This window comes from Thalassophryne amazonica, chromosome 16 (genome assembly GCF_902500255.1).
Source record: "Thalassophryne amazonica chromosome 16, fThaAma1.1, whole genome shotgun sequence".
NCBI classification, from domain to species: Eukaryota; Metazoa; Chordata; class Actinopteri; order Batrachoidiformes; family Batrachoididae; genus Thalassophryne; species Thalassophryne amazonica.
In genome coordinates, this window is record NC_047118.1 from 59,163,780 (window position 1) to 59,189,393 (window position 25,614).

General features: G+C 41.6%; 1 protein-coding gene across 2 annotated transcripts in view; it reads right to left on the reverse strand.

The window, feature by feature from the left end:
- The window catches only part of LOC117528275 (septin-9-like), a 274,932-nt gene that overhangs the window by 218,615 nt on the left and 30,703 nt on the right, over positions 1–25,614 (reverse strand). Inside the window, exon 1 of one of the 2 annotated variants that reach the window (XM_034190887.1) lies at positions 18,472–18,614. The exons of the other annotated variant lie outside the window; for it this stretch is intronic. Coding sequence (XP_034046778.1) covers positions 18,472–18,493 — 22 coding nt within the window. The 5' untranslated portion in view covers positions 18,494–18,614. Of the gene's footprint in view, positions 1–18,471; positions 18,615–25,614 lie in introns of those variants that run through there. 2 annotated transcript variants of the gene reach the window in all.

A 25,614-nucleotide genomic window follows, 5' to 3' on the forward strand; every position in this document is an offset into this window, starting at 1 on the left:
TTTGAGTTAGCTGAAGTCACCGTACACGCTAACGCCGCAAAATGTGTTATCAGGTTACAAAATGAGCGTTTTCAGTTTTAGAAGTCTTTATTTCTCGCTGTCTTTTACATAGTATGTGACAAATACGAATATATTTACTCACAAACAAAACAGTTTTGCAGCTAGCTACCAGCCTGTGACGTCACCATGTTAACATCCGCAAAATAAGTTCAGAGGTGTTATTGGGTTCTAAAAACAGCGTTTTCAGTTTTAGAAGTGTTTATTTCTCACTAGCTTTTACATAATATATGAGAGACATGCATATAAACACAAAGTAAAGCGGTTTTGAAGAGACCAGCCACTGATGTCACGGTGCAGCTCTACTCTGATTGGCTGTCATTCCTCACTACTCAAAAACAAAACAGAAGAGATTCAAATAGAATGTGACTTTTTAACCTCTTAAAATATGTCAAGGTTAGCCTTCTTTGAACTTGTCTAAGGTTTGTGTCCCAAGAATGTTCCCTGTATATATATATATATATATATATATATATATATATACACACACACACAATGGGCCTCATGTATCAACGTTGCGTACGGTGATATTTGAGCGTATATGGGGTGTACGCCAAAACGGCTGCACTACTTGGCATTTATCAATGTGGTCGTTGGCGTACGCTGCGCTGAAAATATACAGCAGGTCGAGAAGTGACGTAAATTATACACCAAAATGAACTAGCGCTGGAATCCACATAAAAATGAAGATGATCAACATGATAAACAGTGCCATTATACAAATCAATGCATATGTTACATAAATAGCACTTTCCTGATTATACTACATAATAATCAATACAAATCCCACCTTTGCGGGATTGTTATGGAGCACGATCCGTGGCCACAGCACTGACTGCAAAGACAGCGCTGCTCGCCTTTTTCTCCAGACTTCGAGCCTGGAACCAGAGCAGCGCTGAGCTTAACTTCATGTGGTGTGATCATTTTAGACTATGAAACTGATAATAACAACTGTAGTTTCGTCATTCCCTTCGCCCGTGCTGCAACCAGGTTTTGTCGTCTCCATTCGGTTGTCACAATAAAATAAATACAGAAATACATTTAAAAAATAAAGAAATCTGACAGATTAGGCGTGTCTTATTAATTGAGCGAGCAAATATCCACATGTCAAGAATTATTGACATGTGAAAAGAGAATACAGTGGTCCCTCGCTATAACGCCGTTCACCTGTCGTGGCCTCGAAGTCTCGCGGAGTATTTAGTCCAATTTTGCATGACTTTTTTTTTTACAGTGTTCTGTGTTCTGCGTATCTGTTTATAAGAATCTTGTTGCCCAGAAGAGAAAAGAGCGCCAACAACTACTCATAACTGTGTCACACGGAAACAAACACCTGCTGCAGCGAGATGTGAGTGGGAAAAGGCGCAGCGCCAGGACGCAGAGGCCCGATCTGTGAAATACTGGTGAGTCACTATTAATAATTTCTTATGTGTCCGACCTCGTTCGTTGATCGTTAAAATGAATTTGTTAGTTCTAAAAGCCATCATAATTATTTATAGGAAAACGTTCTATTTTTATTTCTCAAACAAATGTTTGGGCCTGAAAACAGTTTGGTCTTATTTTTCTACTAAGGTTTGAACTTTGAGAGTGTTTACACACGAGAGAAAAGTAAGAAAATGTTCACGCCTGATTGAGAAAGTGTATAAACTGTGTAGTGAGGGGTTTTACAGCTTTGAAACGTCTATAATAATTGTAAAAAATAACGCTGACTACGTCGCAGTTTCGCGTATTACGGGCTATTTTTTAGAACGTAACTCCAGCGATTAATGAGGGACCACTGTAACACTTTTTTGATTATATACTACAAAACAATTAATACGGCGGCTGCTTTTGACACTCTATTGGCACGCGTCATGATTGGTGGAGTTCTTTTTCATTGCCGTCTTCCCGGCTTCCATGTCGTAAAATGAGGGTGTGTCTGAAGCGGAGTCTGAATATTTATGGGTGTGTTCATTATAATTACGATCGTTTCCACCCGCCGCATTTATCAAGATCACGTCAGGCGTATGCCAGAAATGGGCAAGTGCACACTGCTTGATACATGTCACGGCGACTTTGGTGTATTTCAAGTTTACGCCGTAAATTTACGCCACAAGTGCGCAACATTGATACATGAGGCCCAGTATATGTATATATTTCTATAGACAGACACATGATGAAAATATTACTTTTGATGCTGCGTCTGCAAAGCCACAAAATGCATTTGCAATGCATTTTTTATTATTGTTATTTTTATTTTGAACATTACAAAATCAGTTGTTTTGAGCCTGCACTCTTGTGAGTGCCTTTCTAGTTTGTTAATATCTCATCATCTTTGGCCTGCTGTCGTATCCACATGATGGTGTTGCACAGTCTGAAGTCGATGCTCAGCTGTAGTGCAGCAGCTGCTTTTAACCAAATGTGATCCAGCAGCAGCACTGAGCCAGGCTCCGCTAACTTTAAGCAAACACAGCACCTGTTGGAAACGTGCACAGCAACACACACGTGCACATACACACTGGCAAACCCCTTCAGCAGTGCTGTGGTTTTCTTTACAGCAGACACTGTGTGTGTGCATGTGTGTGTGCATGCATATCAACTGTCCACACATGCATGTGTGGTTCCTGACACATGGGATGGAATGACTTGGTAAACAGAGAGAGAGCAGCTGTCCTCCATCACAGACGAACGCCTCTCTCTATCTCTCTCTCTCTCTCTCTGTTCTGTCTCCACTCTGCTCAGTACGTCAACAGGCCAGCATTGTGACCTCCATCCTCTTTGCCCCCTTGGCGCTCACACACACACACACACACACACACACACACACACACACACACACACACACACACACACACACACACACACACACACACACACACACACACATTGTTCTGCTCAGCGTGCTGCCATGGTGACCGACTCCAAAACATCAATCCCTTCTGACCAGGAAGCTTCACGGCCCATAAGTTCCTGCAATGAATCGTCTCCTAAAATGATACCAGGAACGACATTCAAAACAAACAGACTGTCACAAAGAAAACAGCCAACTTGTGAAAATGATCACAGCCGAGATGCAACAAAACAAATTAAGATGTGGCAATAACCACCTCAGCACTCCCATCTGCTGGAGGAAGCATGCATTACATTTGCCTAGCATATGGGTCGGCTAAGCGGGTCAGATGTGTTTTACGTGTGGTGAGACAGGAATGACTGTGCCTGTGTGTCACAGCGTGTCATCAGTCAGCAGCAGCAGCTGACTTCACTGTGACGGGAACGAACGGGACACCTCAGGCCCTGCAATGCTGCGTTCACAGTCACCACAGTTTCTGATGAAAGCACTGCTGCTGATTCATGTGGGAATGCAACACAGGAAACAAAGAGGAAGCCCAGAACAACCGCATCAGTGTGTGAAGAACTTTCAGCAGTGGACTGATTTTTGGCCCCAACATTTGCTTCAGAATCAGTTACTGTCAGACTGTAGATTCAACAAGGGCCGGCTCCTTCAGTTATACAAGGCATCGTTTGGCTGAAAAAAACGTAAAGAACCTCTTGGTGAGATAGAAAAAACATTAGGTAATGCACAGAGGAATACAACCACAGGGTGCAGTAAATGACAGAAATATGCTTCGAATTAGGGTTGAGTTCCTTTAACATTCAAACTGATACCAGTCAGGACCCCTGGAATTCAATACGGGTACTCAGTGGTACTTTAGTTGCTCAGAAATAATATAATATTTAAACTTTTTTCTTATATGATATAATAAAATTGTACAATAGATAAAGAAAAATCTACAGCAGTTAAATGTGAGTTGATTTGGAGTTGTTCTGTATTTATCCTCAGTAATGACTATAATATGCTGGAGGAGCCAATATTACAGTATTATAATTTTAATATTATTGTGTTTTTCTCTAAATTCAATATTCTAATCCAATTACATTTTTTCCGTGAATCTGACTGGTTAATCGTGTGACATAATCTGGCGTATAATATCTGTGGAATGGAACAAAATATTTGACCAGTGGCCAAAGATGTATTACTCCGCGCCCTGACCGCTGTTCTGACGAGGTGTGATTACTGTTGAATGTCATCCCGTCCTCAGCGTGCAGCAGCGCATGCTCAGTATTGTCGGGATGCGGAACTTTCAAGACACACTATTCGTCAGAACACCACCTGCCCGCTCTGCTAGCTGTTAGCGCTGTTAGCTCAGAGTGAGAGAAAGTCGTGTGCCACCGCCGAAATGGGTCATTTTATGCTACCGTACGAAAGTATTGATGTGGATTCTGATACAGAATTACCATTTCACGTTTGATGGATTTGATGGATTTTCACATTTGATGAATTACTCTGTGCCCTGACCGCTGTTGGAGAGACAGCGCGCTGCTTCACGGTAAGCCTACCCTCACCGACCGAATTACCTACAGAAAAATAAACCGTGCAAACGATGGAACTGGATTAGAATGGGAATAACCCTGTTGTGTCTAATGATGTGTCGGACTTTCATGCTGTTATATACAGTCGAAAATATCCTTTTTATCAGCTCCGCTAACACATCGCCAATAAAACTGCTTTTTACCGGTTCCGCTACACACCGCCGGTAAAGCCTATTTTCGACCATATATAACAGCATGAATGTCCAACACATCATCAGACACAACCTAATTACAGTATTTTTCTCTAAATGTTTTGACCAGTAGAAGTCAAGATGATGATGAGCAGCTGTGGGATCACCTCACAGAGCGGTTAGAAGAAGAAGAAGCTGTTAGTAGCTGTGTCCCAATTCAGGGTCTGCACCCTTCTAAGGTTTGCAAAACTGTCTCGCCCATGGAACATTTTACTGTCATGTCATTATGTTTCCCCGCCCCTACCTCCTCTTGCCTGGCAACCTGGACAACTGGACATGCCAACCTAGTGTAGTGGGCATAACCCATAGTAACCATTTTCAATACTTATTTATGTACTTAGTAGGTAAGTCCCTTCGGCTGCTCCCTTGTTTGTACTCGGGGTTGCCACAGCAAATCTGAGGTGGATCTGCATGTTGAATTGGCACAGGTTTTACGCCGGATGCCCTTCCTGACACAACTCCACATTACATGGAGAAATGTGGCAGGGGTGGGATTTGAACCTGGAACCTTCTGCACTGAAAGCAAGCGCATTAACCACTTGGCCACCACCCCTGCCTACTTATTTATGTACTTATTATAAATATTATTTATTTAAAATTGTAGATATGGAGCCTAAAACTATCACTTTGTCTTTTTGTTAAATCTACCAACCGTTTTGTCTTGGAAAAAATATTGCAAGGATATACCTGTTGTATCCTTTGTTTGTGGGGGGAAGAAGCCTGGGAATGTTGACGACTTTACAAACAGCCTTTGAAATGGGACAGCCTAGCCTAGCCACTTATGATGCAAACTGCAGACAACTTCAGCATGAGAAGCTGAATCGACTGTTGTTACATTCTGAGTGCACAGTGGTATGTAAATGTCGCGGGACTAAGCATTAAATGCATATTCATCCAAAACATGCAGAGGAGGACCTGATGCCCTCTACAGCATGGGTACTCGATGGGTCGGGCCAGAGCGGTCACGTCAGTATTGTGCTAAGGCGCTTAAAAATCCTTTATTTATTTATTTTTTTTGTGGATCATTAATTATGGCCCGAATAGGAAAAAGTCCTACGAGGACCCTATTGTAATTGTGTTATTATTATTATTCTTTACACTTTTCAAATCCAAATTTCAGCCTTTCCCATGCTCAAAAACTCACCAAACTTTGCATAGTCGTCCAGCCACATCCGACATTCAATATTTTGGGGTTTGCGCACATGCTCGCAATGAAATGGCGAAATAGCACCCCCTACAAATTTTCAAAAAAACCCTCCCCATTGTTGTTGTTTTTTTTTTTTGGTTTTGTTTTGGTTTTTTGTCGTAGCGTCACGAAATTCGGTACACATATTTACCATGCGGGGATGCACAAAAAAGTCTCTTAACCTCATGGTGAAATGTTGACAGGAAGTCAACCATTTTGAAGTCAGCCATTTTGATTTTAAGTTTCAATTTTGAGGTAATTTTTGCCATTTTTTTTGGCCATTTCCACTACTTACATTTGAACAAACTTGTCCTAGGGATTTCATCCAATTGTCTTCAAATTTGGTCAACGTCATCATGTCCCCATGCTGATCAAAAGTTATCAAAATAATTACTGTAGGTCAAAAGGTGTGGCTGCTAGGGTTTGTCAAACTTTGGCGAGCGTTTTGGAGCACACTGTTTCACTTCAAACGGCTGTCAGGCCCACATACTTCATTGTAGATTCTTCAAACTTGCTGGACATGATGAGGGCTCCATCCTGAACGTACACATATATTAACTTCCCACCTATTGCATAGCACCCTCCGGTGGTAACAGGAAATGGCCTATTTTTACTTTAACAGGTACTGATATCACATAGTTACCTCAATCAACTTCATTCCACTTCTAAAACATGCAGAACAAGTTGGTGAATGTAGGAGATGAACGCTGTGAAGCTACAAGTAATGGTGTCCGTGTGGCGGTGTGCCAAATATCGACCCTTTGCCATGAAATTACGTTCTTCCTTTTGACGGCTTTAATTTTGTCATATCATTATGAAAACTGATACACAGGCCAAGCACAACAACCTCTTACAATTCATAGGGCTGCCGCCCATGGGCGGGGCAAAATGCCTCAATAGTGCCCCCTTGCAACTTTCAAAAACCCCTCCCCATAGGGGTTTTTTGGAGTAGGGAGATGAAAATTGGTACACATGTGTGACTTGCATAGACGTACAAAAAAGGCTCTTGCACCATTGGTCTACTCCAAACAGGAAGTTGGCCATTTAGAATTTTCGTGTCATTTTGGCGTGATTTCCACACGTTGTATTTCTAGGGATTTTGTCCAATGCACTTCAAATTTGTTTCAGAATATCCAGAGACTATACTGATCAAAAGTTATCGAAAGCTTTTCTCTTTGTCAAAGGGTGTGGCTGCTATGGCGCCACCATTTTGACTCTTGGCCATGGAACATCAAGTCATGATAACTCCTTCATGCTTTGCCTGATTGACTTGAAAATTCACATGTGTGATGACAGTTGGCCCCTGAACAGACCTGACCCCTCTCTTTGTGCTCTGAGAGCCCCCTAGTGGATGAACAATCAACTTGTCATAACTCCTTCATGCATTACCTGATTGACTTGAAACTTCACATGTGTAATGAGGGTCAGCCCCTTAACACACCTGAACCCTCTGTTTGTGCACTGAGCACCCCCTAGTGGATGAACCATCAACCTGTCATAACTCCTTCATGCACTGTCAGATTTGCTTGAAACTTGAACTGTGTGATGAGTGTCTGCCCCTGTACACACCTGGTCACAAGGGGACGTGGTGGCCTGGGGAGGTAGTGGCGTGGACACGCGGGCCCGTATATGACTGCTTGCAGTCCTAGTTAATTTTATTTTCATTGCAAGCAGAAAGCTGAATGGCAGATCACTGTGAACAGTGATCGTGAATAAATGGAGCACTGTGATGCTAATAAAACATTTTCAGCTTTTAAAATAAGTGATTTTTTCCCCTTTTGTCAGTGGCGGGAGAAAGTGACAGCAAGATGAGAAATGCCCCCGGAACACTGTATTACACCGAGGGACATCTTCAAAAACACTGCATTTATTCACATTTTCTACAATAAGGAATTAAAGTATTTCCAAAACAAGGATGTCTTATTTGGATACCAGTGTGTCTGTGATGGAACAGGATGAAAGGAGGCAATAACAGATTAAGGACCATATATAACAGCTGAGTAGATCCTTGTCATTTGATTGGTGCTTTGTATGTCACATGACATGGATTATTCGTCCCATTTGTGTTGTATTTATAGTGCAGTTTGGTTCTATTTAGCGTGCAAATTTGGTTCCATACATTTGGTGCCATTGCACTATGCACACACACACACACACACATACAACGCGCCTGCGCACACACACACAACACAAATCCACTGTGCTGTCTGGAGGCTGTTAGTAGGACATTAGAATGAAATGCTGGAGTAATTTCTGCTGTGCTTTTATTCACTGCACTGAGGATGTACACAGTCCTTTTTTGCAGTAGTAGTACACGAGCGCACAAGCGCCGACCCGGTTGTGTGAGTGTGCATGCGCGCGCGGATAACCGCGGGACAACGATACAAGCGAGACGACGAGATTATTATTAACTGACGGTGCTAATTCTTGTAACACACACAGACACACACACACACAAAATCCACTCCGCTGTAAGCCGTCTGGATGCATGAAGACCTGTTCAGATGAAAAGCTGAAAAGCTGACGTGATTTTTGGCTGGACTGAGGAACTACATGAAGTCTTTTTTTTATGGAAGTCCAAAGTCACCGGACTACACAATTTGGACTTTAGCAGCAGTGGAACATCAAGATGTAAGTCCCTTTCCTGTTGTTTATAAATTAATAAAATATCAAATGACAAGGATCTATTTTAGCTGTTATATAAAACAAATAATGAATGTTTTTACATTCTTTCAATGGAATGAATATTTAATTCAGTGAAAGCTGGAACAAACCATTCAACGATATATATATTATTTACTCTGTGTGCTGCTGACACGTCTTCTTCACATGAAGAAAACATCCATTTTTGTTAATTAAAAGGCAAGGAAATACAGGATCTAACAGCTTTAGATCTGTTTGCGGGAATTTGTTTCAGATGGAAATAACAGGTTTTGACAGAAACATTAAAATGTCTGTCGGGTTCGAGTTGGGTTTGCAGAGGGTTATGAAGCTCAATCCGAACTTTAATGCCCTCCAGATCCAAGACTGATGACCTCTCTGATACAGACACTTTGGTTTACGATAATTTCAGAAGTCGTCTGAGAGCTGCTGGGGAGAGACAAGGACAAGCTGAATGACCCTGAGACCTTCGAGCGCAAGGACAAAGGGTCAATTTCACCTGTGTACAGTGTGCCTTTTATGGTTTCTAAACACCTGAACACCCGTTTTTTTCTTCATGACGACTGTAGCAGTATGCTTGAATGTTTTTGATGAATGAATGGAACGTTGCATTCTACAGCGTTCTGCAGTCTGCCTGAGAACACTGTTTTTCCGGCTTTCCTCTCAAACACAGCTATCATTTATGTGAAGCACGTTTCAATCAAGACACTGAATATAGTTTCACACAAGCTGTTTTCATTGTTGTAATATTAAATGATGATAAAAATGTGCGCACAGTGTGTACATGATTATAGCTGACAGCGGAAATGTTCTCGATCAAATATTGCCTTATTGTTCTGATTGTCATATCTGGGACACGTTGAAGGGACTTTGTCCACATTTCTTTGGGCACGTTACAGACATTTGTCACAGTGTTATCCATAGATTGAGTCATGTCCGTGTAGTTACTCGGAGCCTGCATGTCCGTATTAAAAGGCACTGCTCCCCACGGTGTTCTGCATGCGCGGCTTACGGAGTACTCAGTGCACATGCGCCAAACACTGTAACAACAGTCTATTGAGACACAGCCAGTATGAAGCTTTTATCAAAGCCTGGGAGTCATGGCTTCGACACCAAATGAGACCTAAACAAGACAGTTTAATCTTGTCATATCGAATCCAACTCTGCGACATTTTTTCCTTTTTGTTACCAACATTAACATTATGTCATGGCTACCTGGCCCTAACTCCACTGTTTATGTTAGCAAGGTGCTATGAAGTACTCATTCGTGACACATTCGAGCTAGGCTAACGCAGGCTTCAAATTAGTGATGTGCAGATCGATACTGAAATATTGATACTTCCGATACCACATCTTTATCCTCTAAAATTGATTCTCAAATCAAAATATTGATACTTTTGATACTTCAGTCATTTGAGGTAATGTATATCATAAACAGGAACACACTGGAAAGTAACTAAACCTTTAAGGCTTTGTCTAAATGACACATGGTTGAGGTGAATTATTGTGGTATTTACTTATTTAATTCAATATTTTACTGGCAATTTCGATTTGTGTGGCAGTTGTGGAAAAACTGCATAATCCGTACTGATGGCACTATACAGATGGTAGAAAAACCGATAGGTCTCCCTATATTTTGTCTCTTCCCAATGTGTTGTGGTAGCGAAATTTCACACCGATTGATTTAGTATGAATCCGTAATATTTATAAAGAGTACAATTATCCCTCCTTGAAGACACTGGAATCAAAATCAGAATCAAATTTATTGCCAAGTAAGTTCACACATACAAGGAATTTGATCTGGTGAAAAGACAACACTTCTATAAGAAGTAAAAAGAGTCAAATAGACAAGAGTATATTCACTGTTAAATAAATAAAACATAATGGAATGGGACAGTGCAAAAACAGGTGGTTGCAGTACAGATGTACAGGACCTTTCAGTGCAGGGATGATCAATCTGTGCTTTATGGTAGTTTGAAAGGGAGGCAGAGTAATTTTCAGTGTGTGTGTGTGCATCACATGGTGTGTGTGGGGGTCACATGGTGTGTGTGGGGGTCACATGGTGCGCTACCACTGTGTGAAGTTTCAATGAGCTCCATTAAACAGAAGAGTTGCACTTACAAAACTCTTTGGACAGATGGACAGGGTGGTTCCTGTATACCCCTCCCGACCTCCCACACCATTTTTGTTTGCAGAAGATATATTAAAGAACAGTTACAAAAGAACAAGACAAACCGGTAAATCTCAAAAACCATAATGATGAAGCCTGCACCAATTGAGAATGGTATCAAATGGAAAAATTAAAGATCAACTTGTACCAGCATGAAGGAGCTGCTGATGATCTGAAGCCAACTTCCGCGTCTTTGAAGTGCACCAGACACAGAGTTATGGGTTTGGACATATTTTGAAAGTGGAAGTGGATCGTCAGTATTTTTTAATGATGATCAAACTTAAAAGCAGAAAGAATGAATTTTTAAGTGTTAATTGTATCTTTTCACTTTCAGCCAAATGCTTCAAAACAGTGCAAGTGAACAGTGAGCCGACACATACTGTATCACTAACTACAGAATCCTTTAATGCATGAAAGCGGAATACTCTGCAGCCGCCTGACTTGAACCCAAGCGAGCGTATGGCTCACTTCCTGAAGGTAAAATCATCCATGAAGCAGCAGATCCAGTAGGAGGCTGCAGGGAAGCCTGTGGAGCATCACCACACGTCTGTGTCTTATCTACTGCAAAGGATTTGCAACCACATCTTCAACTCCAACATAAAATAATACCCCCCAAAAAATCAGTCAGCATCAAACCATTTATGGGCTGTACTGTGTAATGTGAACTCTGTTGCTGTAACTGTGTTTGTTTGTTGTTTATCTGCATAATGTCACTGTTTCTGCCCTCCACAGGGAGCTCATTTGAGTCACAATAATAAACTTGCACCTGTACATGAAAGATGTACAAGGTCTGTCAATAAAGTAACAGTCCTTTTTATTTTTTTCAAAAAACTATATGGATTTCATTCATATGTTTTTACGTCAGACATGCTTGAACCCTCGTGCGCATGCCTGTCGGTTACGTCATTCGTCTGTGAGCACTCCTTGGGAAGGAGTGGTCCCGCCCCCTCGTCGGATTTTCATTGTCTGGAAATGGCGGAATGAAAAGGACTTTTTTCCCATCAAACTTTTTTCAGAAGCTGTTAGAAACTGGCACCTGGAAACCATTCGAAAAATGTATCTGGCTTTCGGTGAAAATTTTACAGGCTTCACAGAGAATAAGATCTGTTACTACAGCTTTAAGGACAGCTTTAAGGACGGTCGGCGCCGCGCTCCGTGCCATCGAGAGCTATATGAATGAAATCCATATAGTTTTTGAAAAAAATAAAAAGGACCATTACTTTATTGACAGACCTCGTATGTCATAACCATAACGCAACAAAAGACGCACTCTCAGTGTTTGACACCAGTACATACAAATTAATTATTTGTGATTCAGTGATACATTCTTCTTTGCTCCACTTAACGAGCTGCACATGGTGTTGGCGATTAGATCGTGCCACGTAGCACAACATTTATGTGTGAGAGATTTTTTTGAACATTTCAGCTCATCAAGTGGAGTAAAAAAGTGAACAGAGCAAGTGGTGACATCAGCGGATCGAATCAGAGAGCAGCTCGTCTGAACGATTATAACAAGAAATTAAATCTTTTATAAACACACTTTAACAGCTGTACACAAGAAGGAAAGAACACACAACTGTTTTACCAAGCCAGGACAATGTAAACATGACAAATAATTACCTATTTAGATGGCTCAAAATGCTTTCTGCAGCTTGTTAGGTGCGTGCGTGTGTACAAACGGGTGAAGTTGGAGTGTTCCTCTTTGATTCAGGAAGTGATTACAGCCGTTTTCAACAGCCAATTTGCAGAGAAAATGATTCATCCGACATGGCACAATCCAGTGGAAGTGGTAGTTTCGGCTGTATTCCCTCTGCCATTGTACCGAAGTGAACTTCTTTGGTGAAATGAAATGAGCGTGCACGTATGGCGGAGGGAGAGACAGAGGAGGGGCGTTGAGCCTGGTGACGAGAGCAGGAAGAACTAGACATGAAGGCATCTGATTGGCTTTTTGAGAGCGGACCGCGGGGCTTATATTGGGCGGAGTTTTATTAATCCTACTGCTGCTACAGACGTCTGATTTTTTTGTTCCTTTTTCTGAATACATAATGTATTGACTGCTGTTAGGATAGATGGACCATTTCACCAAATATAACAAAAAGTGTTTCTGAACAGAGTTACCTACCCTAGCTTTAATACAGGATTCTGTATCAATTCAGTTTATTTATACAATGCCAACTGAGAGCACGCTGTTGTGTGTTGGGGGGTTTGGCTGGACATTTTGGTGTTGTTTTCTTTTCTTTGCTCTCCAGGTTGTATGCAAACTGGTTTTTTGTCTGTGGAGAAGGTGCTGGCAGAAGAGTCCTTCACCCTCATCAGCATGATTTACAGCACCTGTGGATGATGCTCACATGCAACCTTAAAGACTTTCAGCTGAGGCAGATAATGAGATGGCGTTCTGCATTTAAGCCATGAGTGATTCGAGCAGAATTGCCGGGAACTCGACCTTGTGACGTTCGTTTGTGAGACGCTGAGGACCGCGCCTGGGTTTGACACATCGTGCCTGTGAAGGAGGACGGGTGAGGGACACATGCTGTCAGCACACATCAGAGGTGATTGATTGTCTGAATAAGTGTTAATAGTAATTTGGTATTTTGTTACGCAGTATGTTTGAACATTGATGAGAATTGTGCAGCTCGCTTCTCACGGCCGTGGCGTGCGGACTGATGATCCTCCACCTGTTGTGAGAAGCTGCTCATTTACATAAGCTTAAATTCAGACCTGAATGTGTTGCTGATAGTGTGTGCCTTTGAAGGATATTAGTTGTAGCTGTTGACTTACCTCACCTCTTCTATCCTTCACAGAGTCAGTTTGTCGTGTCCACCTGGGGGGTGTTTGGCGGTGAATGTGAGTCCAGAAGCACCGGGCTTCGATCCCTTTGGGCGCTGGAGAGCGCGCTGTCCTTCACTCCGCCAGACAAACGCACTTTTATGTTGTACACCGAGTATTGCACAAGAGGGGGATAATAAAATTGTTTTGTTTTTTGGAACCGCTTTCTGGTTATTTAGCGCTGGGTTCAGTCAGACGCAGGTCTGCTCCTCAACCCGCGTCGGCACATAACACACACCATCCCAAGGCAATTCACATGGGTAAGGTCTAACCTTTCCCAGTTCTAAGCAAGCACACTGGCAACAGTGATAAGGGGAAAACTCCCTCACGCACTTTTTTTCTTCTTAAATTATAGGAAGAAACCTTAGGCAGATCAGTCTCAGTGGGAGGACCATCTGCTTTGGCCATACTTCCATTAACAAAAAAACATAAAACAAAGTACAACAAAGAGTTGTCATGCAGAGACAGAAATGCTGTTGTTAAGTAACCACAGAAACCATATAAAGTTCAGCGGTCCGGTCACAAGGACCAGTGGTTCAGAGATATCCAAATGGTGAAGAGCAGCAGCCCAGTCTCACGTTTTATTTTTCATGCTCCTGTGACGAAATGAGTCAAATTTTTGTGACGGGGATTTTTAACTCACTATTTCTTACCCTACTCCCACCCCCAACCCTAACCTTAACCATAACCTAATCCTACTCCTTCCCCCACCCTAACCATAACCACCCCGACCCCCCGCTTCACTTTTAATTTCACGCAGCCATCATGGAATGAATGAGAATGAATTCATGCTGCTGTGACAAAAAGGAGGCGCTTTTTGTCACAATATCACAAACCAGTAGATTAATGTATATTTCGTGCTGCTGAATCACGACTTGCCGTGAGACCAGGTTGAGAGCAGAGTCTCTGGAAATGGTCCAGTTCTGTCCAAATATGAACGACTTTGACTAACACATAGCCCTTCCATCAAGTTTAATCAATATTGTCTATAAATTATTGGAGTCAAACAATTAAATGTCATCCAAGGTCTAAGATCATCTGACGAATAGAAATGTCATATATGGCTTCATATTAGTGTGTCTTTCTTCAGTTCCTTGGAGTAGACATTCTAAATATCCACTATATAAAAGCCATGACTTTTAACCAGTTTTTCTGAACATGAGATCATTTTGTCCTTGGCTGACCTTCAATCATTCCACCACCAAGTTTGATCCAGAGATTGAATTAACTCAATTCAATTATGTTGCCTCAACCCAATTAAATTACAGTACATTGCATGGCTGTTGGGAGATGGGGCTAGATACATTTATTGGATGGAAATTCTGTCCAAAGGTAAATTTAGTTCATCCAATGAGTCTTTTTTTTTTTCATTGAGTGCATCAATGGACGTCTTGCAAATATATTTCTCCAAGTGGTAACACATGTCTTGTCCATGAATAAAGTAGTGCTTTGCAGAATGTGCAGTAAATATCATCATAGCGTATAACACCTTTGAGTACTGGGACAGGATAACCCCATAGTGTGAATGCATTACTGCTCCCATTGTCCAAGAGCCCGAAGCCAGTTTGACTGAATCTGTACCACTTAAGAAAAATTAACAAAAATTACAGTCCAGCCTTATTACATCACTGCCTATAAAAAAAGTTGTAGTGGTCATCCCACGGAGGCAGCTACAGCCAGGTGAGGGTCAATGAAGGATAACACAGGGATCACCATAAAAAAAAATAAAAAAATGCTCCAATCATATTAACAAATATACCATATTATTTGTTTGATAGGGATTCTGAAAAGGTATAGTTCAATTCAATTTATCTGTATAACGCCAAATTACAACAAAGCTCGTCTTAAGATGCATCAAGAGAGCAAGATTCCAAAGAGCAGACCCAACTCAACGGGAATTCTGCCAATCACAACAATATAAAACATCAACAGAAAGCAACACAAAATACAAGAGATTTGATAACAACTAACAGAAATTAAGAAAAAAATGGATGAATAAAAACAACAACAAAAAATCAACAAAATACAATTCAAAGAATGAAGGGGTGAAAGAACAAATACAAAACAATAAATCAGTGTCACGTTTAAGAAAGAAAATAGAGAAGTCTTCAGTCTAGATTTAAGTGAGTCCACAGAATAAGACTGTCTTATCACAACTGGCAAACTGTTCCCTACAACCAGCTGACTTCTTATTCATCCCCAGAACACACAACAAACCTAGATCCCAAGAACAGACAGTACATATGGTGGAAGCAAATCAACCAATATGAGGGCGCTAGTCCATAAAGAATTTTATGTTAATAACAAAACCTTAAAGTCAGATCTCACATGAACAGCAAGCCATTGAAGGGAAACCAGAACTTAAGAACCAGCTGGAGACTCTTGATGCTTGAACGACACAAGACAAAAAACTGAACATTGCATTAGTTCATTCTAGGTGAAACACAGGTGTGAATCAGTGTCTGTGCATCCTCCACTGGCAGCATAGGTTGAATCCTTGCAATATTACGCAGATGAAAGGATGCAATCTTAGTAATCTATCTAATGTGCAGATCAAAGGACAAGATAGGGTTAAAAATAATCCCTAATTTTTTACTTTATTACTCTGTTTAATAACATATGTATCCAGATTTAAAGATAAATGGTCAGACTGGTGTTTGTGCCTCAATGGACCCATTAATTCAATCTTGACTGAGTTTAAGAGCAAAAAGTTACTCAACATCCAACTTCTTACTGATGCTAGACAAGCTTCCAATGTCCTAATTTGAGAAGGATTATCAGCATTAATTGGTATATAATCAGCATTACAATGTAAAGTAATTCCATATCTTATAAAAAATTTGTCCAAGAGGTGCAATGTAGAGAGAAAATAACAAAGGACCCAACACAGAACCCTGTGGGACCCTGTTTTTACTGGAACAAGTTTCAAAGTGATGTTGTTGCACAAAACACTCTATCTGCTGGACAGGTATGATATCAACCAAGCAAGAACCTGACCATTAATACCAAAGTAATTTTTAAGCCTGTCCAGCGATACATGATGATCTGCTGAATCAAACGCTGCACTGAGATCGAGCATAAGCAGCAGTGTAGTGACATCTGAGTCCAGTGACAGCAAAAGATTGTTCACCACCTTAGTAAGCACCATCTTTGTGGAATGGTATGTGTGGACCTTTTGAGCCAACTGCAGTGGTTCAAAAGGTCATAGTCAACAACATAGTTGGACTAGCTGCCATGAATCAACTTTTCAAGAATGTTTGAACAATAGGACACATTAGATACAGGATAATAATTCACTAGCATTGCTGGATTTAAAATGTTTTTTTTTGGGTTTTTTTTAACAATGGGTTTAATCACAGTACATTTAGAACATGTGGGACCAAAACCAGCTGTTAATGACAAGTTGATGATTTTCAGCAGGATCGGTTCAATCAAAGACTGCAAGTCCTTAAAGAGCCTTGTTGGTAGCGGATCAAACAGACGTAGTAACATTCATACCATCCATAAATTGAGACGACATACAAAGCAAAATAGTATTAAAATCAGTAAATTTAAGGTTTCCATTGGCATTAATGTCTGCTACAGTCAGAGGATCTCTAGGATTAAGGAGAGTTTGCTGGAAAATAGTTAACCTTATATCATCCAACTTCTTCACAAAGTAGTCCAGAAAATCTTAAACTGAAAAAGGCAAACAGGAGTAAGATTAGGTTATGGTTAAGGTTAGGGTTGGGGGTGGGAGTAGGGATAGGAATAGTGAGTTAAAAAAATCTCTGTCACGAAAATTTGACTCATTTCGTCACGGGAGCACGAAAAAAAATGTGAGACTAGGCTGTACCATGTAACATGGTAAATCAACATGACACATGGTGAAGAGTGAAGACTAGTCCTTTTTCAGTCCTACAATGTCCAAAATGTATCATTTTGGAGTCTTCATGATCAGACAAATAATGTGGTACACTTTTACATGTTGACCCCTGTGTAATCCATCACTGACCCCTACCTAGCTGTAGCTACTGCCCTGGGATGGCCACCATCTATTTTTATGTAAACTATAGCACACTGAGGCTGGATTATTAGGGTTGTTTATTCCCCTTAAGTGGTACCAAAAACCTGCTTGGCCCATGCACTACCATGTGCATGCACCAAACAGAAACATGCACAAAGTGTGTCCTATAAAGCTATTACAGCTCCGTGGAGGACACACCTGCAGACCATTGAGAGGTGGGGGGCCGGGGTGCGAGGGAGGAGGCAGTGCCTCCATCACAAACACACACTCATCAGTGATCTCACCTCCATCCTGATCTCACACACCCTGTAACTGCTGTAAACTCTCCACTCACACACACACACACACACACACACACACACACACACACACACACACACACACACACACACACACACACACACACACACACACACACACTACCACATGAAAACACCACAATCAAGCAGATGGCATTGCCTCAGTGATGACTTGAGCATGACGTGCACGCTCTTCTCACAGAGGACAGCTTTGGGGGGGAAAAATAAAAAATAAGGATGCCTGATCTTTCTGCCTCCTCTAAAGGAGTGGGATCAGAGCCACGATGGACAAGAGTACTACTGTTCAAACACAAGTCTTTCCTGTTTTCACACCACAGAGGAAGGACAGAATGCAAGAAGAAATCATCTAAAAGTTATATCCTCCTCCAGTGATGTAGACTGAGAGTAGAAACAGGTCTGTTAAACCACCGCTGCTGCTGCTGCACAAAGCCTGCACGGCTCTCAGGTCCAAACCCCAAAGAAAACATGCAGTCAGCAAACAGGACAGAATAAGAGAGTGGAAAATACCACAGAGGGGAAAATACAGGCAGCCTCTTACAGAAAAGATACCCGATCACACTCCAAGAGAAGACTGAAGAACCTCAAACAAATTTCCATTTCCATTAGAAGCGACGCCTGCAGGGGTTGGGGCCGCGAGCGTGGCTTACCTGAGAATTTGTCCCCCTCCATAACCAGGTTCCTCCCTCCACAGCCACATGTAGTGTCTGCTCTTTGACTCTGCCCTCTCTGTGGCTTTTTTTTTACTTCCCTTTCTCTCGTCCCTCACTGGCTCTCTCCCTCCCTCTGTGTTCCTCTTACGACATCGCCATGTGCCGATCATATGTTGAATTTTCCTCTTGCTCTGTCTTTTCTTCTGGTCGGCCTAAAGCAGGACTGCAGCTTGGAAACAGAAACCGTTAGTGGCACCATGTGACACCAGCAGGCTCTTCCAGACTAAATTTAACTCGGACTTGCAAACTCTAATGTCAGCTTCCTAACTGCTCCACAGCCGTGAGTCACATGAAACCAGCACGAAACAGAAAACAAAGGAGACAAATGATTCAAGCGCACAAAATACCATCAAAGGCAAAATCCATCTACAGTCTTATACTGCCGGGACTTTTTACCCACTTGGGTGTAAAAAGTTACACCCAAGAAATGTGAAAGATGAAGGGCGCAACCTCCTGCCCAACGTGAGATGGTGCACACCGCAAGGATAGTGTCATTGCTAGTTTCCACTTGCACTCATGTGGGTGTGTTGTTCTAAAAATCTAGTAAAAACCAACCGCTGTGTAATTCTTTACTTAAAGAAAACAACACTTGTCAAGCAGGTAACTCAGCGGATAAGGAGCAGACCTGCCAACAGGGTTGCCAACTTTGGAACTTTGGCTGGAGTGAGACTCTGTGCGCACACAGCACATGCACTGAACATTTTTGGTAACCCTAATTTTAAGAAAACAGTCCTTGATTACAAATATTTCAGCAAACTCATCTACGGGCATGTGAGAGGCAAATAAAGAAAAATACTTCAAATGGCCGGGGGTCAAGAGGTCCCTGATTGCTGAAGGGTTGCCATGCTAATGCTCCCCATTTTCTGCAGTGAATTTGCAAGGAGAGATAGGAAGGATGGTGGAAGCTGTTTATCCAACTCTATACATGCTGGACAAAATCTGTCTTCATATGTCAGCAACGTCTGGAGAGAAGAGGAACAGACAGTCTGTTTGGCTGCCAATCTGTAGACCTGGGTTTGAATCCTGCTCTTGCTGCCTGTCTGCATTCATGGACAAGACACTGAGTCATCATTATCTCATTCTACCAAAATGGGTACTGACCTTGGATGGGGAAGTAAATGTGAAGCATCTTTGTAAAGCGCTTTGAGCATCTGCTATATAGAAAAGCGCAATAGGAATGCAGTACTTCTTCTTCTTTTTTTCACTCAGATGCACTTTACATAAACAGATTCACAAGAGCTGTGTCCCATTTCAGGTTCTGCACCCTTCTAAAGGCTGTGCCACATGAAACGCTTCAGAGACAGCAGATGCCAAAGCAAACTGTTCTGAAATGAGACAGTCTAGCCCAGGGGTGGACAACTTGTTCCAGAAAGGGCCAAGAGGGTGCAGGTTTTCTTTGTAGCCACTGACTCCACCAGGTGATTTCACTGATTAATGTCATTTTGAGCAAATGGAATCAGTTAATCAGTTGGACATTTCTAAAGTTGGACAGTTTAACATGGACTTGAATGGGAACCTATTCGGTTTTGGAGCCAGCCTCAAGGGGCCAGTCAAGGAACTGTTGAACATGTCCTGGAGCTACAGCAGAGGATTAATCTGTTTTCATTATGTTGTTTTTGTGCTGCTATGTTTATCCTCTCTAAGGTTTTTGTTCAACTTTTTTGTTTGTCTCAATTAAAAAAAGAAAATAAAATTTTAAAAAGAGAAAGAGGAGCTCTCGTGTGAATAGAGGAGATCTCATGGGAATTCAATGTACAGTCGACAGCAAATACTAAATGCTGTCAACAGTGAATCCAGGAATGCTAAAGTAGGAGGCAGCACACACCTTAACAGCAAATGAAATCAGTCTGTGATTATTTAGTGTGTAAATTGCATGAAGTTTTTTTATCCATGGTAATGCTCCCCAGAAGCATGTACTGAAAACAAAGTCTGAAGGATCTAAATGAGATGGTGAGGACTTTCCAGGCATGTGAGACACAAATAAAAATGCTTAAAATGGCAGGGGGAGGGGGGATTTGCACCTCACAAGCTGAAGGGTTTTAGCCATGCTAATGCTTCCCAGAAGCATCTACTGAAAAAAGTCTGAAGGACCTAAATGACATGGTGATATGCTGAAAAACTTCACTCGCTCATGTCCGTTACATATACATAGATAATAATGATAACAATAATAGTGTGTGTATATGACAACAATCTAAACAATTTATAAATACTCGTACATTAAGACCGTAAATTAACATAAACAAAATTATGTAATTAACAGGAAATAAAAGGGTTGAGTTCTTCCCCTAAAATTGTTAAGGTCTTAGGGCCCCTTCACACATAGCACGATTAAGTACAAATCAGGGCGAATCACAGCGGAACAGCTCGTATGAGCGAACCACAAAACATCGAGCCAATGGGCAAGTGTGCACAATGCTGCTGTGACGGTTTCGTGCACATGGGAACACAGTGCGAGCAGCTACAGCATGTGTAACCACATTGTGCAGCTGCTGTGAAAATAAAAAAGTACATGCCACCGATGGGATTCAAATCTGCAATTTCCAAAGCTCTGATTGCCAGCCAGAAACTTTACCCATGAGCTACCATTGCTGTCCTGTAAAAGGTGCGGGAAAATTCCTGATATCACGAAGGACATGGATGTATTTTTACAAAAAAATAAACCCACACAGTACACTGTTATTATGCCCACATCTGCTGGCGCCTGGCGGCATGTCCAGCTGGCCCCGCGCACGTGTCCTGTTGGATATGTGTGTCTTGTGGGCGGCGTGCTGCAGGACAGATGCCACATCATGTGGAACAGAGCTCACGTGGATGACGTGACAGTCAGATCGCCCAGTGCATGTTATAATCTGACGGGCTGTTTCACCTGGGGTAGCCTGTCATTGTACGCGCAGTGCACATGTTCACTGCAGCCCATTGCAACAACGATATATGTTTTTATGTATGTCCACGTGAGGACAGCGAGCAGACACATGTGTGTCACAGTGGGCAGTTGTTAGTTCATGTCCGTCCAAACACAGTACTTGTTCCCCGGCTGTGACGTCCAGAACCACAGATCTCCACAGCCGCTCCTGTTGGCAGACACACGCCCTGCTAGTTCAGCACACACACCAACGTGTCACTGTCTGTTTGCAAAGCCACAGTTGTGGGGCACTTAGATAAATTTCACATCCAGCTCGACAGTGATCATCTGCTGACTGTTGTCGTGCTAATAGTGTGAATAGCCATACATTTTCTAAGTGGCAAACGAGCAGGGTTTGATGTTAGTGTGTCTCACCTGGAATTTGGCAGACACCTGCCATGAGAGGGACTGATGGGCAACAGGTGTACGCAGGGGCGTGCTAGGAACATTTTTCAGCCTGGGAGTTTCATATCCAACCGGCCCACAAACCGCCAGCGCACAGGGATAATAAGAGTTCTGCTGTGGCATTTATGTGCTGACTGTGAAAATTGGGTGGCTTATAATAGAAAGTAAAAGTTAGTTAGTTAAAACAAGAATGGTATTGTTAACTCACCAGTACACCACCTAAGGCTGCTGTACAGTGTGAGACCATGAATCGTGCGCTCTGAACTTTTAAACCCTGCGGCTTTGTGGCACATTTTGAGCTGGAGCAGAGTACAATGATTGAAAATATCGTACAGTGTCTGCCCAGCTTAAGTAAGTGAAGTCTGTAAGTAGCTGGAAGACATTGTACTGTACTACAAATGTTGATACGGCTGACATCCTGACATCAACAGGCATGTAGCCTGTTATGCCTGACCCTATTTACCATTTCCCTCTTCACTCTGTCTTCTTGAAAAAATATCTGTGAGCTTTGCACACTTTGCAGCATCTTCCTCCAAAGCTTTTCTTTTTCTTAATCTAGCTTTTTCAGCTCCACCTGGCTTTTTTCTGTCCATCTTTTCACTCACGGGACACTCCTCCTATACTTGCTAGTAGCGCAAGTCCCATCTGGGCGCACAGGGTTTGATTGGACTGAACTAACTGTAATGAATGCATAGGGGTGTTAAACGTGCAATGGTATGTCCCTACCTTTGGCTTTGGAAAAGATAACAGCGTTGCAAAAGAAGCAGTCTTAAGTTATTTTCTTGTGAATTTTCGTGACTTAATGTCTTCTCGTTAAGATACAGCAGCCCAAGTTTCTTGCTGTGTAGCCTAACAGTTAGTGGTGGTCATATATGTATGCATATATTAACACCGTCTCACAATGGCCCCAGGTTGGACCAGCCCACCGGGAAAACTCCCGACTCTCCCGATTACCCAGCACACGGTAGGGTGTACGAGTCATTGGAGGCAGCTACGATTTTACACGTATTGCATACAATTCCTGCTTCATGTGCAATTCGACCACATTCATACTATGTGTGAAGGGGCCCTAAGGTTCTAAAAACATTTTGGACTCACATGCCTTTCTAACTCATTATAGAAACTTTGCACAATTTGTTACCACCCTTGAAAAATGTCAGCTACCTATTTTATACACTACCCAATCTAGAGCCCATGGATCCCCAAGGGTAACACGCTAGTTTGATCAAAAATTTTGCATGCCTGTGTTGCTGATCATACAGTATTGTTGCTGTAAACAAGTGGTATGTGTTAGATGATGCGCCATGAGAGAAATGATTAATGAAAGTCTCAATGCATTCAATTTTCAGTTGAGTGCTGCACAGTTTTATTATTACCTCTCCCAACGAATTACTCTTATATTTGAAATTGAGGCGCAGACTGACACTCACTATCGTCTGACAAAGTTTGATCTGGATCTGATCCGGATTGTGGATTTTGTGGATATTTGACTTTAACATTGAAAAGCCTTTTTGATCTATATTTTGTTCAGTGACCTACAACATGATCTGTGCATCATTCAACTATACAGCGCACTTTGCATAAAGAGATGCTGTATGATGCTATAATACAGAGGAAGCCTTTTCTGCGTACATGCCACAGAGTCGCTTGAGGTATGTTAAAGCACATTTGGACAAGCCAGCTTCATTTTGGAATCAGGTGCTGTGGACTGATGAAACTAAAATTGAGTTATTTGGACATAACAAGGGACAGTATGCATGGCTGAAAAAGAACACAGCATTCCAAGAAAAACACTTGCTTATTGCACACTTTCTGTAAATCCTATAAACTTCATTTCACTTCTCAAATATCAGTGTTTGTCTGCTATATGATATATTTAACTGAAATTTCTGATCCACACAACCAGTGATTTATAAAGGAAAATCATCGGGGTGCCCAAACTTTTACATACCACTGTATTATTTTTTAGCTTATGAAAAGCCACTTCTAACAGGACTTTGACCTTGAAAATGTTTTCCAAGGTAAAAATTTGTGGAATTCGAAACTAGCATTGGTGTAGGTTTGCGCTCTATGAACGTGCTGCTCTGGTTTTTACATCAGCTACAATTGTAGCTGCTCATACAGTATTTGTGGTTTTATTGACATCAGTGTTTTTGTTGTTGTCTTTGTGTTTTGCTTTGTTTTGTTTTGTTGCCAACACACATACTAGCAACAGCAGAACATTCAATTACTATCTGAAATCCAATAAATTCTCAGTGGAGTTTTGTGCTGTTTTTATGTGTTATGTGATCAATAACTTTATATGCCAGAATACACTTTTACAAACAACAATCTGATTATGGCTTCATGCATGAGCTCTTGTGTAAAGCAGAAATGTATTAGTTTTAAAGTTGTCAAACTATGAACTGATCAAAGATCAACTGAGGAGCTCATGGTAACAAAGTACTTTAAATGTATAATCCTGGATGTTTTTTTTAACCAGCTCTGTTCCAAACCAGGTCTCCTCTGGCTCCTCTCTGTAGATATGCCTTCCCCCAAACTGTGAGTGATATTATTAGTGAAAAATAAAAATAAAACACAGGTCACCTCTGACCTTTTGCATGTTGCTGACGCTGTGCTGGGGTCAGAGGTCACACGACATGTGTCTGAGTGATCAGACACACCCAGACTTGTCAGCTGTCTTGTGCAGTGCACAGCGCCTCCAGTGACCTTGCATTGCACTTGTTGACCGGCGTGGATTAGTTTGTGGCATCGTGTTTGAATTCTTTGCCCCACCCCTCTGCAGAACGTATATGTGATATATGTGTGATGTGCATGTGATCGCGTCTCTGAGTGTCTATACTTTTACAGTATAACTGTTAAAGCTACAGAGTGTAGGATTTAATTTCATCTTGTAGTGAAGCTGCAGACTGCATTGTGCCATTGCCAGTCACAATTTTCCCTTCCCATTCTTCCCATTCTGGCTTCTTTAGCTTTTAAATGGTCTTTTAGAAATTCTTAAAGTGTTTAGTGAATATACACCTTTATTCATCATGTGGACAAACTGGTTTCATGAATGACTTTAGCAAAGCCTTTAGGTTATAAGAGTAGAGTAATACATTTATTCTTTTTCTATACACGCTTATTCCAAGTGAGGGTTGCGGGAAGCTGGAGACCATCCCGGCGGCCATAGAGCAAGAGGCGAGATACACCCTGGAGAGGAGGCCAGACTATTGCAGCGCTACACAGATAGACAAACACATCCACACTCACACCTACGGCCAATTTAAAGTTTCCAGTTCACCTAACCTGCATGTCCTTGGAAGTGGGAAAAAGACACAGGGAGAACATGCAAACTCCACACAGAAAAGACCAAGCAGGAAGTGATCCCAGGACGTTCTTGCGGTGAGGCATCAGCACTAACAACTAACCACTATGCTGCCCAAAGTAATAGATGAAAAAGATTTGAAAACAATGTATAAATAAATTTTAAAAAATATGTGCCGTGCAGTGCAGCAGCACCACCGACTGGGAACTGCATGACTTGGTACATTATCAAAGAACATATTTGTTAACTGTCAGCTAAATGACGTCTCTTCAAAAACATCCTTATTGTCTGAATGACGTCCTTTAAATGATAAAAACTCTGAGGTCCACGTCACAAAAACTGGAAAAATGTGCAAACATGTTTAAAATTGAATTTTAGTGATTTTTTTATCATTAAAATATGTAAGTAATAAAATCAGCAATGGAATTCACTAATTCCCTAAAATTAAATTTTTGCACATTTT